At 38.7% G+C, this 16051-nt stretch overlaps 1 protein-coding gene across 4 annotated transcripts in view; it reads left to right on the forward strand.

Annotated features, from left to right (window-relative positions):
- The window catches only part of SKB1 (SHK1 binding protein 1), a 40180-nt gene that overhangs the window by 1762 nt on the left and 22367 nt on the right, over nucleotides 1–16051 (forward strand). For 2 of the 4 annotated variants that reach the window (XM_088891562.1, XM_088891561.1), the window contains 7 exons: nucleotides 3587–3728; nucleotides 5292–5401; nucleotides 13845–13934; nucleotides 14025–14090; nucleotides 15421–15503; nucleotides 15619–15694; nucleotides 15806–15892. In XM_088891562.1, coding sequence (XP_088747688.1) covers nucleotides 3587–3728; nucleotides 5292–5401; nucleotides 13845–13934; nucleotides 14025–14090; nucleotides 15421–15503; nucleotides 15619–15694; nucleotides 15806–15892 — 654 coding nt within the window. The remainder of the gene's footprint in view (nucleotides 1–3586; nucleotides 3729–5291; nucleotides 5402–13844; nucleotides 13935–14024; nucleotides 14091–15420; nucleotides 15504–15618; nucleotides 15695–15805; nucleotides 15893–16051) is intronic. The other 2 variants (XM_010248865.2, XM_010248864.3) reach the window with 1 other exon arrangement.

Genomic DNA, 16051 nt, shown 5'->3' on the forward strand with positions numbered 1-16051 from the left:
ATGATTTATATATGACATTAAATGTCAACACATTTGGTCCAATAGTTGAATTATTGATCTTTGCCAAACAGTAAAATAATTTCATTTTGGATCAGTTCTAAATTATGTATTTCATTTTATTATCAATGAAAATAATTCTTGTTTATTACACTTATTTTTTTTTTTAATTTGATTAACAAAAATATCATAAATGTGCCTAATTTTTTCTATATTTTTGTAATTTTCTATAATTATTCCTATTTTAAAAAATTTATTGCCTAAATCTGACTTAATAGGTTGATAGTTGAATTGCTTAGTCACCACTTGGATTAATAATGGTTTTGTTTGGAGTCAATTTTAAAATATATAGGTTTATATTGTTAAAAATATTAATATAGATCTAATTAGTAGCATTTATTTGTGAAAAATAATTTAAATGTAAGATTTAATAAGAGAAAATAGGATTTAATACCTTAAGTAAAGAGTTGATGAGAGGGGATTAAATGAGGTGTAAAGTAATGATTGAAGTTACATTTTCAACCCTTACAAGTAGAGATGGACTAAATAGACAGATATGGGATTTTAGTAGCCATCAAAGCTGTAACAAAATGACTTTTATACCCTTTCTTAAACAAAGAAATAGGGGGTGATTTAAGTCCAAAAAACTTCCGCTCTACATTTGCACTTTATATATAGTATAGATATATAATATTAGTTTATTAAATTATTACCAAATACCAATTAATAGTTTAAGAAATAGGAATTAATTTATTAGTTTGGTAAATTATTACCAAAATAACATAATATTACTTTATTAAATTACAGTGTTGGTATTTTTTTTTTATGTCCAGACCGGTCTACTAAGTACTAACCAACCCTTCATTCATTGTCTAGTACTAATCTTTCTCTTTGTCTACCCATGCTAGCATAGATTGCTTTGAAGTGGTCCATAAGTGCTTGTTCTATAACCTCTTCCATTGTGAAAACTTATCCATTCAACTCTAGGTGGGAAACAAAATATTCTTTTTGTACCATTTGCAAACTTCTGGAAAAGATTGTATTACTATCACCTTAACACATGCACCTTGATTTCTGTCTTCAACTAATCTCTTCTCTCCCTCAACTCAAAATCCCTTCCAATTCCTGTTTTAGCCTCCATCTTTCTTCCCTTTCTTCCCCTATTAATCTTCTTTCCCCTTCAAGCCCATCAAGCTCCTCAATCCTGTGTGTAATCCTTCTTTCCTCTATTCTCTCAAAATCCTCCTTATTCAAACCTTTAACCCTAGCTTTCAGCCTTTGTAATTTCTATCCTTTCCGCCTAAACTTCATCTGATCCTCCTCCCACCATTCTTTCACTTTTGGTACAAAAGGTGAAGTAACCACATATTCTTAAATAAATGGGCAAGGACCTCCTTTCATTGTTTCTTGGGATAGTCTGATTAAACTATGATTCGAAGAAGGTCTTGGTAAGGCTCTAGCTACCATCCCCCTCCAGCCTGACTTGCACCCCTAATTGTTGGAGAGGAGGGGTATAGAGGCCTGCCAATCAACAAGGAACATTTCAGTACTATGGGCTGTCATTTTGTAAATGCGGTAACTTAAGCCAATCAAAACAATGAGGTTTTGACATCCTGAAGTCGAATCATATTCTAGGATCACATTGATTTTGATACTTGCATTTGCCATGTTTGTATATAAACCTTATACAATAAGGTTGTATATAAACCTTATACAACAAGGGAAGGGATATATTTTTTTTGTGCCATGTTTGTATATAAACCTTGTACAATAAGGGGAGGGATTTATATATGATTCTTATGTGAAAGGGAAATGCATGGTGAATTTTACCACACACTTACTTGCTTCTTGTATGAGATATTTTTTATGAAATATATGTACTTTAACGAAAAATAGATGTAGATAATTTCGTATCCAAGTAGCATTACTAACCTCTGAATTTTTTTGTTTCCCATGTTTATTATTGTCTCCCCTAGTTATAATCTGACAGAGGCTGATTCTGAATACACTAGTGGATTGCAATTAAATAAATGTTTTGAGAAGTACCTTTTTCTGCCATTTTTTCTGATAAGTACTTTTCTGCCAAAAATTTCCTGTGCTTCTTCTAGTGTTGGTCTTAAGGGTGTGTTTTTATTTCTACATCTTTGAATTATTGAAATTTGGAAGCATGAAATATGCTTCAAGCCCTCAATGGGGGATAACCCCTTTGACCGTGATAAACGTGGGCCTCAAAATATGGCAACCAGCTTTATACTAATACATTCTTGTTTAGCATCCAGGAAATTTTTTTCCCAGTTAGATGGTATTCATGAATCTAATGGTACTGAAATAAGATGCAGTGTTTTATTTGTGGCAACTGCATTTGTGTTTACATAAGAGGTGTTTTTCTATTTACCTGTAAAAATTGTGTATGGTGCATATTTTTCAAAATGAAGTGAATGAAAAGTCTCAAATTGTTTGAATTTTTTTGGAATACAATCCATATATAGTATTATGATAAATATTTTCTCAAAAAAAATATTATGATAAATATCAACTCTACTATCTGAATTGAAGCATGGAAGAGACAAAAATAGTTGGTAGTCTGAATTATGATGGGTGTAACATTCTATGGTTCTAATTTGTTCTGGAATGGGGAGTGTTCTGAGGAACAAGAGTGGTGAAATTGTTCTGCTTTACTCGGGTCCTTTAGGATTCAGAGACTCTATCAGGGCAGAGCTATTAGCTGCTGTACAAGGGGTGCAATTTGCAAACCAGTTGATGATAGAGCATTTGATAGTTGAAGGGGATTCCAAGGTGGTGGTGGGCTGGTTGAAAAACCCCGAGGATACTATATGGTGCTACAAGAATGAAATGAAGAAATTTAATTGGTTGACAAGCAATATGTTGGTTTCTATACAGTGGGTGGGGAGATCAGCAAATGCTTTGGCTAATGTATTAGCCAAGCAAGGAGTAAATAGGGAAGAACTGTTTTGGGCTCAGCTGCGATTTCTGTAATTTATTCCTAGTTTACTTGTAAGCTTCTAGGAGGGGCTGCAGCTCACGCCTCTCCATGGGATGTTGTATGAAATCACAATTCTAAATCAGTTTCTGATTTAATAAATTTATACTGTTGTTCATCCAAAAAAAAGTTCAGGGTTAAAATGTTCTTGTGTTGTGTAACTTGATCTGGGTGTAGAATCTGTGAACATGCTTTCTTCAATGCTCATCTTAATTTTGTCCTTTTGTAATTTAATAGAGTTTTATGTTTTCTCTTCATCTCAAGGTCCTAAATGTTTTAATATTAATTTCATGGCAATCTAAGCATCTCAGGAAAAGTTTTCTTTGGAGCTGGGGGGAGTCTGTGAAGTACAAAGAAAGTCTATCAAGTGGATTCTGTAGACTTATTTATTTATTTTTTTTGCATTGTTGTTTTTTAGAAATTATAGGTGTTATTTCATGTTGGTTCCCTCTGTTTCTGTCTTTTTGAATCTTGCTCATACTTTTTCTCCAAAAATTTGACTTCTCATCAGACTATATATATGGAAATAATACTCTTTAGTTAATTGATGTATAAACTTGTTTGTTGTATTCCACTGTCCCATTACAGTTATGCATTTGTAACTTGACACAGATGGATCCAACATATAGGCCTAGCTTAGTGAAAAGTGATGGTAGTAGCGCCAGTGTTCTTCCGTTTGCAGGATCAGATTTAATTTTAAGCCCTTCACAGTGGAGTAGTCATGTTGTGGGTATGTTCTATTGTGTAACATCAATCTCATATTTATACTCTAGTTAGGTTGGTATTATGTATTAATTTAGAACAGATAATGCCTGCTTTAGTTATAAATGTTTCCCTAGTTCTTTGAGCGAATTGTGCATTGCGCCTTTCTTGTTCTTTTTTAGATTGGTATTCATATTCTGATTTCTTTCTTCTCATTATTTGCCTTTAATAGTTTTTATGAGAAAAGTATGAAAATCGAACATAAAAGACCTAGTATTTATCAACTTACAAATGCATAATTTCCTACAAATGCATGCCTAAGGACTTCTATGCATATATTAATCTCTTGTATGGTTGTTCAATATCAATTTAGACAACTGATATTCTTGGAAGCCACATTTGTTAAATTGCTACCTTACGCATGTTTTCAGCCTATGGCAAGGTCTTAGATACACCTAGCTGTGTTATTGAGTCCATTTGTTTGTTAAGTTGTTTCTCTTTACGATGTATGCACTTGATACAACAGAGTTTACCGCCTTTACGTTTAAAGCATATTATAATGTAAACAAGTTTGTCTTGGAAGTCAGTTAGCCTCACATATTATGTTTCTTAAACCTGTATACGATAGAAACCAAATCCAATAAGGTTTTTAAATAGGTATTATATAACCTTAGTAAATCATGTTCTAGTAAGAATTTTAAAACAAGTCCCTCGAATAAAATTATAAGAAACAAAGGAAAGACGAGGGGGAAGGAGATGATTTTAATCGCATTAATCATATAGCATGTAAAACCAACAATTGAAGTGTAAGATTCAAACAATAATGGCAAGACTTTTCAAAAGAAAGTTGAGATATTTTAGAATCAAAGCCCTTAGAATTAATGGTTTGAATCATTGTCATGTTATAATTCTTAGGACTTTGACAATTATGGATTTTGGTTGTGAGAGAAGACCTGAGGACTCTTAATTTACCAAAGGAAATGCTCCTTGATGTTGATAGAGCGGGGTGCCAAATGATGGCTTGTGTAGCCATCACAAATAATTGTGGTATGTTTTAGGTGAACTGATTGTTCTTTAATCACTATTAAATCATACTTAGAGCTTCTGCCAACATTTTGTTTTCATTTTTATGTGCTTGATTTGTGATGAAACTCTTCTGTCAATTTCATGAGTTCAATGAATTTTATGTTCAGAGTTTAGTATCGTAAGTGACCATGTCAGGGGTGTTCCGTTTTTTAAATTTATTTTTCAATATCTCAGTTTCAACTAGTCAGGGGAGCAATTCATGGCACCCTAGACCTCTTCTTAAATTTTCTATGGCTTTAGAATTGGACATACTGGAATCTAACCATTGGAGACATAATGGTTGGTTGGCTGCCTGTGATCATTTTTTTGGTATGGTTTCCGTGTACAAAGACAATGTATTCTGATCATTCATTCAACCTTTCATGTTGAATCCTTTTACATGACTTTGGTTTAATCTACTGATAGCAATTTCTTTTAAGGTTATACTATTTTCTTTGTATATTTTAAATGTTTTAGCAGGTTGTTGAGATGCCCTTACATTTGGTTCTTCCTCTGTTTTATCCAGGCAAGATCAGTTCTTGGATTGACTTGGATTCTGAGGATGAAGTGCTTCGGATAGATTCTGAAATTGCTTTGAAGCAAGAAATAGCTTGGGCTTCTCATCTCTCTTTACAGGTATGGACAATGTTACTGTTCTCGCCCTGAGGAGGGGTAGTGAAGGATGTCTGAGACCCAACAAAGGACACATCGGTAGATATGTAGACAAGTTGTGCAGCAAATGGAACCAGCCTATAAGAATGGAGTCCATGGAAAGTCCTTTAAAATTGTCACAACTTGAGATCCAGGGAGAAACAATCACCTTGATCAAATCAATGAGAACTGGAGTGTAAAAATTCTTGTTGAAAGTTCTACTGTTTCTTTCACTCCACATACCTCACAAGATCACGTTTTATTTATCAGTAGCTGAGTGATTCCAATCTTCCAACCCCAAATTTAGCTTTTCCCTGGGTTATGGGAGGCGGCTTGTGGAGAGAGGTTATTAGGTTCTTATTGCCCTATGAGCACTTTCTTCCTTTGAATATTAAAGGTTCAGACATCGTGTTAGAAAGGTATAATCTTTTATATCTAGGTGTAAGTTGGTAGACGAGGAAAGGTTTGTGGACGCTGAAGGTTGGGAGTCTGGGTGCCAAGGGTGCTAAATGTTGAATGTCTTGTTCAAAGTGTATGTGGTAGATGTATATGCTCTCTGAGGCTCAGGGGTGACAAACTATTCTGGGACTTGCTGCATTGGTGGGTGATCAAATCCTGTGTTTATAGGGGAAAAGCTGAAAAGGTAGGTACATTGGTTGGTGCCAAGGGTGCTAAATGTTGAATGTCTTGTTCAGAGTGTATGTGGTAGATGTATATGCTCTCTGAGGCTCAGGGGTGACAAACTATTCTGGGACTTGCTGCATTGGTGGGTGATCAAATCCTGTGTTTATAGGGGAAAAGCTTGAAAGGTAGGTACATGCAGCCTTTTGGGATATTCCTTAGCCATTCCCAGTTAATTGGGACACGAGATCCCATGATGCTTTGGTGGGACATGCATGGAGTGGGAGATCAAGTACTAGCCTGCACTGTGATGGGTTACTGTCCACCTCAGGAACTGCTTTGAGGGCAGCTCTGCCTCCTACGAAAGAGAAGAAGAGATAATTCTAAGAAAATGATGCACTATTCATTTCCTTCTGTAATACCAGTATTTATAATCATTAGCTCATGTCGCACATGGGCTGTTGTAACAGACTACTGACATGGCTTTCTCAGCTGCTGCTCGAGCTGGGCTGGATCTAGCTGTTGAAGTCTGGGTGGGCTGATGTTGTGCTCCCCGAGTCTTAACAATTCCTCCTCCCTGGAGATCAACCTTGTCCTCAAGGTTGGAGTGAGTAAACTGCTGTTTGAGGCTTTCAAAATTTTTCCCAGGTGGCATCTTCTGTAGGGAGCTGGTCCCAAACTACTAGAGCTTCTTGGACTATCTATTTGCCATTCTTAACCCAACAGAAATCTAAGATATTGAGAGGCTGAACTATCAGTTCCCATTCATCATTGAAGGCAGGTAGAAAAATGACTGAGTGATAGCTCCTCCCCCCTGATGTTTCTTCAGCAAGGAGACATGGAATATGGGATGAAGCTGCGCAGTGGATGGGAGGTCAAGGCGATAAGCAACTTTCATATCCTTTCTAAGATGCGAAAGGGCCTAAAGAATTGTGGTGAAAACTTCTGCATGTTCTGTGGGCTACTGATGTCTGTCTGTAGGGCTGTAGTTTGAGATACACTAGGTCCCCCACCTGATAAGAGATGTCACGATGTTTTGTCATATTGGATGTTCATAGTCTGCCTTGCTCTTTCCAAGTGGTGCTTGAAGGATTGAATGATAGCATCCCTAGCTAGTAGTTGGTCCTCTAACTCGGCTACCCGAGTGGACCCCTTCTCATATGGTAGCACGGCTCGGGGCTCCCTCCCATATAGGGCCTTGAAGGGAGTCATTCCGGTGGAGCTATGGTAAGTGGTGTTGTACAAATACTCAGCCCATGGCAGCCACTTGACCCACTGCCTTGGCTTTTCTCCTGTGAAACACCTCAAACAAGTCTCCAAACACCGATTTACCACTTTTGACTTTCCATTGGTTTGGGGATGGTAGCTGGTGCTGTGGTGTAGGAGAGATCCCTGAACCCAGAAGTATTCAGACCAGAATCTGCTCATAAAGGTGGGGTCCCTGTCAGTAGTAATAGACCTCGGTGTGGCATGGAGCTTGGCTATGCCTTGGACAAACGAACACTTTGGCAACTTGGGCTGCTGTATAGGGATGTGCTAATGCTGAAAAGTGGCTGTATTTGGAAAGCCGGTCTACCACTACTAGAATTACTGTCTTTCCAAATGATGGGGGTAGGCCGGTTATGAAATCCATAGTTATATCATCCCATACCTGATCTTGTATAGGCAAGGGTTGGAGAAGGCCTGCTGGAGCTTGAGTTTCATACTTGTAATGCTGGCAAGTAGGGCATTTGGTGACAAACTCCTGAACTGTCTTCCTCATTCCAGTCCAGATGTAGTGTGAAGCAATTCTTCTATAAGTTCTTAGGATACCTGAATGTCCACCTGTGGCTGACTCATGGAAAAGTCGTATGAGGTCCTGTAAGGCTCCATTTGGTTTGTGGGGTGGGGATGAGAAAAAGGGAATATTCTTTCATTTGTTTTGAGGGAAAGAGGGATGGAATGAGAAAAGCTTGGGAAAGTACTGTTACAACTGAAAGAACCACCTTCTTTACCTGGCAAGGGACCAGTGTGAGGGGCAGCGGCGATCTGCGGCCATCTGCGAGGGGCACTCCTAATCTTTTCGTCTTCACCAGATCTGCAGCGAACCAGGCAGCGGTGATGCGCAGATTTACCGCCGCTGCAACAGTGACGAAACGGAGCGAGAGAGAAAATTGGGGAAGAGGGGAAGAAGAAGGAGAAGAGAGAAGAAGATCAGGGAGAGGGAAGCCGGAGATGGGTTCAGATCCGCCGCTCCTCTTCCTAGTCGCCTTCAACCGTTCCAAGAGAGGGTAAACGGGCCTGGAAATACCTATGGAGTTCAATTCATGGGCCCTAGACAGGGCATCAACGGTCTTATTGGATGTCCCAGGTTTGTATTCCAGCCTGTAATTGAAGTCTAACAACTTATATAACCAATTCTGCAGTTCCGACGTGTGAATCTGCTGCTCCAAGATGTATTTTAAGCTGTGTTGATCTGCCCTTATCACAAATTGCCACCCTAGTAAGTAGGTTCTCCATTTCTGAACAGCAAGAACCGCAGCCTGACAATGTCTATTGAAGAAGCTCCTTTTCATAGGTGGACTTTGATAATGCTGGGCCTGACAATGCTTATTGAAGAAGGCTATGGGCTTACCTTGTTGCATTAGCATTGCCCCAATTCTAGAACCACTTGCATCGCACTAGATGATAAATTCTTGAGAGAAATTGGGGAGGGCGAGAGTGGGGAGCATTGAGATTGTCTTCTTAAGTGCCTCGAAGGTGGCTTCAGCTTGATCATTCAAAGTGTATGCATTCTTTTTCAACAGCTGTGTAAGTGGGCCAGCTAGGAGCCCGTAATTGCGAATGAAGCGCCAGTAGTAACCTATCAGTCCAAGGAATCCCCTAAGTTTGGGAATTGATGAGGGCCTAGGCCAATTTACCATGCTGGCCACCTTATCTGGACCGTCTGTGACTGTTCCTTGAGACACTATGGCCATGTTTGGTTCAATTCTCATTCTTTCTCATTGTTCCCCAAGATGATATTCTAAAATGAACATGAGTTGGTAAAAATAGGCAGAATGAGAAAATATTGCTATAAACCAAACACTTTTTTTTTTCTTAAAAATGAATTCTTTTCATTACTGGCAAGTGTCCTATGTAAAAGTACTTTTGTAAAAGTGCATTCCTAAAAATACTTTGATAAAAGTACTTTCATAAAAGTGCTTTCGTAAAAGTGCTTTTGTAAAAGTACTTTTATGAAAGTATTTTTGTAAAAGTGCTTTTGTAAAAGTATTTTCGCAAAAGTACTGTAAAAGTTCTTTTAACAAGTACTTTTGTAAAGGTACTATAAAAGTTCTTTTAACAAGTACTTTTGTAAAAGTTCTTCCGTAAAAGTACTTTTATTAAAGTGCTTTTGTGTAAAAGTGCTTTTATAAAAGTGCTTTCGTAAAAGTACTTCCGTGGTAGTCTACTAGTATACATTTATGGCAGCAGTTTTGTAGGTAGAGTTTCCTCGATGGAGCATGATTATTTTTCATGTTACAAGCTACCTCAATTTTTGTGCTATGGGCTGATTGTTCATTCTAAAAAGAATGTGGCCCATGGCAAGAATTTTGTAACTAAACACTATAATGTTATTCATTATGGCCGAATATGCATTTAGAGGACTTGGCAAATAACTGATGCTTCCTAAGAAGGCCCAAAGTGCTATCTAAGTGTTCAAGGTGGCTGGTCCAATTAGGGCCAGTGTTTTAAAAGCGCAAGGGCCAATTTGCGCCTGAGGCGCAAGGCGCAAGGCGAGGCATACGCCTTTTTAAGAAAGGCGCAAAATTACAAAGAAAAGCTAAAAAATAAAAAAAGTCAAAAAATTCCAAAAAAATGCCAAAAAATTAAAAAAATTTTAAACATAATGTTAATAAAAATATAAACTTAAATTTTAAAATAAATGATTTAAAAAACCTATTATCTAAAATTAAAACACATAAACATCACATGTAAAGTGTATTCAAATGAAAATTTAAAAATAAAAGCAAACATATAAAGCATTTTCAAGCATGTAAAACCTACAATCTCTTTTTTTCCTTAATTGCATTACTTCAAGTAGTTAATGTGATGTAAAACATATTGCATTCTTGATTCTATGAGTCGCCTTTGTAGCACGCCTCTCAAGGCAAGCCCAAACAAGCCTATGTTAGGTTCTGAAATTCTTATTTCTCGCATAAAAAATAATGATTTTACAACTTTCAAGTGCATGCCTAGGACCTAGGCGCGCGCCTTTTGAAAGAGGTGCGCCTAGGACCTAGGCGAGGTGCATACACCTGTGCGCCTAGGAACACTTGAGGCGTGCCTTTTAAATCACTGATCAGGGCTATATATATCAAGATATCATTAAAGAAAACCAATGTAAACTGATGCAAAAATGGGCGGAATATGTCATTCATAACTGACTGAAATGTGGATGAGGCAATGGTTAGCCCGAAGGGCATGGCCAACAACTCATAATGCCCATTGTGGGTCTAGAAGGCTGTTTTATGAATGTCATCCGGGTGGACCAGAATCTAATGGTAGCTCGACCTTAGGTCCAGTTTTGAGAATATAGTAGCCATCTTGAGATCATCAAGTAACTCGTCTATTATAGGAATCGGAAACCGATCCTTGACTGTGATCTGGTTCAATGCATGATAATCCACACAAAACCTACATGTCCCATCCTTCTTGACAAGGAAAGCTAGGGACGAGTAGGGACTCGAATTGGGTTGAATCAGCCCTTGTTGTAAAAGTTCATTCACTATTTTCTCTATCTCCAATTTCTGGTAGTTTGGATATCTGTAGGGGCACACATTTGCGGTCCCTTGTCCAGGTAGAATGGGAATTCTGTGATCCTGGGCTATAGGGGGTGGAAGGTCCATAGGACTGTAAAACACATCTTTAGGGATGTCATTGGGTTGGGTTAGGGTCAAGTATATTTTTTTTAGGGTCGGGTTAGGGTTTTGATTCTTTGACCCAAGTCGGGTTCGGGTCAGGTTTGGGCTTTAGTTGACTTGCCCTAGCGGGTCATGATACCTTGCATATATACCTAGTATTCTTGCAATTTTTTGACTTCTAACTTTATAGGCTTAAAGTTTATAATTTATTTATATGTTGATTTTGATTTTCTTCTTTTTAAATGGAAAAATAACACCTTAAAATGTATAAAACAAAAATTTTCTTATTTAATTTAATGTATTTTAGGTCTTCAAAATGTGTTAAAAAAATATATTTAGAACTATACGAGTCAAGTCAGAACCGAGTTAAACCCTATTAGTGTTGGGTTGGGTTCAGGAATAATGTATTTTTAAGCCAGGTCGGATTGGGTTCGGGTTGGAGTGCTGGAGGGTTGGGTTAGGATTGATGTAAATCCGTGTCGAACCCGACCCGTTGACATCCCTACACATCTTCATAGGCCTTCAAAAGCTGTTTTAGGGCTTGCTCTTGGTTTGGTGAGCTGGCCCATTGAGGTTAGGGCCCAACATCATTACAAGAGGGGGTTCCATGAGCTGGCACTGTTTGGCCACAAAGTTATAATCAGTCGCCTTGGGTTGGTTAGGCTCCAAACCCTTAAGGGTACACTTTCCCGTCGACAGTAAATTCTATAGTAAGGTTCTCTAGTCTCATACCACTCGCCTCAGTTGGCATAACCATTGGATACCAAGGACCACATCGGCCCCTCTAAAGTTTAGTGGATGCAATTCAATGCTGAACCGATGCCCTTGAACCATGATATTAATGGCTTGACACACCTCACCACATCTGTGCCGATTCCCATCAGCTACATGGATGGAAAAGAATTTGACTGGTTCAACCGGAAAGCCCAACTAGCGAGCCAGCAATCCAGCAATGAAGTTAAGGGTGCTGCCACTATTGATTAGGATGGAAACTTGATGCCCCTTGACTATCCCCTTAACTCTCATGGTACTGGGTGAGTCCAGGCCAACCAGGGGTTGTAAAGAAATCTCCAGTTTGTCTGTATCAACCTCAACTTCTTCCTCTGGGTTGAGGACTCGTCTTCCTCAAGAGCTTCATCTGATCGGAGGAGGAAGAGCTGTTGTCTCTTGGCGCGGTGGTCGGGAGCAAACTTTTCATCATAGTTATAACATAGACCACGCTCTCTTTGTGATTGCATCTCTGACCAAGTCAACTTTCTCAGGGGAACGGTTGCACCAGTGGTTTTTGGGTTCCTTGGATTTGGTCGGTTGGGTGGGGTCATTGAAAGTGGGCTAGGATTTCTGTTTATCTTAAGTCGATTTAGGCACTCTTCATGAAGTCTAGCCAGCCCTACGGTGGCATCGACAGTAGTAGGGTGAAGGGCCTTCACCTCTGTCTTAATAACCTCACATAGGCTCCCTACAAAACTTCCGACTAGAGCATTTTTAGGCTATCCATAAACCCTGGCTCCCAAGCACTCGAACTCCTGCTGATAGTCACACACATAGCCGAGCTGCTCAAGTTTAGGGAGTATTTCATCAAAATTTTTGTAGCCAGAAGGTCCAAACCTCTAACATAAAGCCTCAGTTAAATCTGGCCAAGTCAATTGGGGGTGAGAGCGACAGTACCATTGGTACGACAATATGGCTTCTCCTTCCATATGGATGGAGGCCACTGCTACCCGTTGATGCCTGAGTATCTCATTGTATTCAAAATACCATTTGTCTCTAAATATCCAAGAGATAGGATTATCACATGAGAAAAAAGGGAAAATCGATCTTCACTGGTCGCCCCAATAGCCCTCCTTTCCTTCTTAAGCCCGCTTGACTAGAACTCTCGCCTTCACTATTGCGGCCTCCTATTGTAGAGAGTTGGGACTTGGGAGGACATTGCCGTGATGGCTTCTTTCATCTCCTTCATATCATCGGTTATCATACCACAATATGGCTTCTCCTTCCATATGGATGGAGGTCACTGCTACCCGTTGATATTCGGGTACCTTGTTGTATTCAAAATACCGGTCGGCTCTAAATATCCAGGGGGTAGGATTATCACATGAGAAAAGGGGAAAATCGATTTTCGTTGGTTGCCACAGTAGCCCTCCTTTCCTTCTCAAGCCCGTTGACTAGAACTCTCGCCGTCACTGTTGTGGCCTCTAGTTGTAGAGAGTTGGGAGGACATCGCCGTGATGGCTTCCTTCAACTCTATATCTCCAGCTATCGTACCACAATATGGCTTCTCCTTCCATATGGATGAAGGTCACTGCTACCCGTTGATGCCCGGGTACACATCGTTGTATTCAAAATACCGTTCGGCTCTAAATATCCAGGAGATAGGATTATCACATGAGAAAAGGGGAAATCGATCTTCGCTGGTCGCCCCATTAGCACTTCTTTCCTTCTCAAGCCCGCTTGACTAGAACTCTCGCCTTCACTGTTGCGGCCTCCCGTTGTAGAGAGTTGGGAGGACATCGCCATGATGGCTTGCTTCAGCTCCTTCATATCTCCGGCTATCTGCTGTATATTGGTTTCTAGTTTATCCACTTGTTCTTCTAAGGTGGTCGAGTAGGTGGTCGGCATCTTCTGGCTCCGAATCCTTTTACAAAATCATAGAATTCTATGTAAGTTAGAAATGACACCTACTTTTAGTAAACTAGATATAAACGCATGATATAGGCATGCTATATGGGATTCTCATACCCGTATTTGTGTCCAGGTTTTAGGACATGGAGAGTTGTATGCTTGTTTCTTCTTTTTCTGCTCTTGCCAGTACTTGTATGTGTATGATAGGTGGCTTGCGATGCCTACAGTTTATTCTTTTTGGCATCGATAAGCTTTTGTATTTTGCTCTACTCACCTACATGTTTTATATGAACATATTGCAGGCCTGTCTTCTTCCTCCTCCACGAGGAACATCTTGTGGAAACTATGCAAGATGCGTGAATCAGATATTGCAGGGTTTAAATAATATGCAGGTGCCTTTTTTTATCAAACTAATCTTATTTCAGTTGTTCAACTTTTGTTGTTACTGCTATCTGTTCTTATGTTTTGTTTCTTTGTAAAAGTTGTGGCTTAGGGTTCCTTTGGAAAAGCCTGATGATGATGCCATGGATGCCAGCCCCAACCATTTGGTGAGTGATCTCAACAATGTGGATATTACTTTGTAGGTGTTGAAACTATCTTATATTCATTAATCATAGCTGCTTGTGTTAGGGATGTCAATTTTGCGGGAATTTTCGAGTATCCGACCCGTCCCGTCCCTAATAGGACCCGTTTATCAAAACCCTATAGGGTTTGGGACGGGTTTGGGATTTTAGATTAAAACCCTATAGGGTTTGGGACGGGTTTGGGTTTTGACTTTAGGGTATCCGATACCTGATACCCGGGTTGCATAAATATGAACCTATTATATTATATATCATGCACAAATTTATAAATTTTAAGTGCCAAGATAATTATTCTATTATTAATATTTTATTTGTATAAATTTCTCACGATTAAAATCATTATTTGATGTAAATTTGGATTTGATAGATTGTTTATTACATTTAGTTATAAAATGCTAATTTTAAATATTATTTCTTTTAATTTTTAGTTGGAATTGTTAATCATATACATGTGTTGATTGTTTTGATGAACACAAAAGTTAATAAAATCTATTTTATTTCATTAAATAACACAAAAGGCAAGATGGCTTAGTGGCTTAAAGTAGTGTTAAGAGATTTGGTGCTATCATTAATTGATCTGGATTCAAGTCACACTATAAGCATTAAGAAACATTTTTTAGTAGAAAACATTTGGTCAAGGGGTTTAACGTGTGGGACGGGTCGGGGCGGGTTTCGGAAATTGAGAGGAAAAGGTAGACGGGTATGGGACGGGTTTGGAATCAGGGATACATAGGCGGGTTCGTGAATGGGTAGGGCAATTTGCACGGGTACCCTACCCGTTGCCAGCTGTGTAGTGTTACTTAGGTACTTGGTGCCAAGTATTAGGTGCTTAGGCATGTGGTAACTGATATTTATTACATAAATTTTAAAATTAGAAAAATAAAGCATGGACTATCTATCAATGTGAAATGCCAAGGTTATATGCTGACTTAAGATAGGGCTTGGAGCATTGCCATGGAATATGATGTGCCAAGTTCCAAGTGTTGGCATGATGTTCAAGTCTCTGAAAACAGATATATTTCCTCGTTTCCAGGTGGCCTAGTATTAATGGCATTTTGAAACTAGCTTCTCTAAAAGATTTTTCTTAATTAGTTCCTATAAAGGGTATCCTTGTTCCATTAATCTTATGTTTCTTGGGATTTGGGATTAAGCTCATTAGATATCAACTTCCACACTTGTGGGCCTTTTGGCAGCTACTTGATTGCTTTTTTTATGCTCTGGTTGTTCTGATTTTTCAAATTTTCTTATGAACCATCTTGCTCCATTTTTGGTACTCATGCAACTTAACTTCCAGAGTGGTGATTCCTGGGAATGGTGGAATTCATTTCGTCTGCTTTGTGAACATCACAGTCAACTGTCAATAGCACTTGATATACTGTGAGTGAGACAAACTTCTTATTTGTGGTCTTACAGAGGAGCTACTTTAACAATCACTGCATGATAACAATGTGCTACTTGTACATAAAATTAAGTATCACTGCCTGTTCACCAGGAGTTCACTACCATCTGCAAACTCACTTGGACGTTGGTTTGGGGAGCCTGTAAGGGCAGCCATAGTTCATACCAATGTAAATATCTCTTAAGGTTTGATTGGTGCTTTATTTTGAATGATTAGATTTAACTTGTTGTATTGTAGGGTCTATTTAGTTATGGTAAACTATTTTTTTTTTTGTTTTCAGACATTTTTAACAAATGCACGGGGATATCCTTGTCTATCAAAGCGTCATCAAAGACTAATAACTGGGTTTTTTAATCATTCAATACAGGTATTTTTGTTATGCTTCTGAGTCATATTCCATTACATTTATAGCTACAGTTATTTTAGGGTCTGTTTGGTTCGTAGTCGGAATCAAATCGGAATCGAAATCAAATCGGAATCGAAATCATCCGGAATCGGAACCGGAATGGTCCATTCCCATAGTCTG

This window comes from Nelumbo nucifera, chromosome 7 (genome assembly GCF_055504915.1).
Source record: "Nelumbo nucifera cultivar China Antique chromosome 7, China Antique-T2T, whole genome shotgun sequence".
NCBI classification, from domain to species: Eukaryota; Viridiplantae; Streptophyta; class Magnoliopsida; order Proteales; family Nelumbonaceae; genus Nelumbo; species Nelumbo nucifera.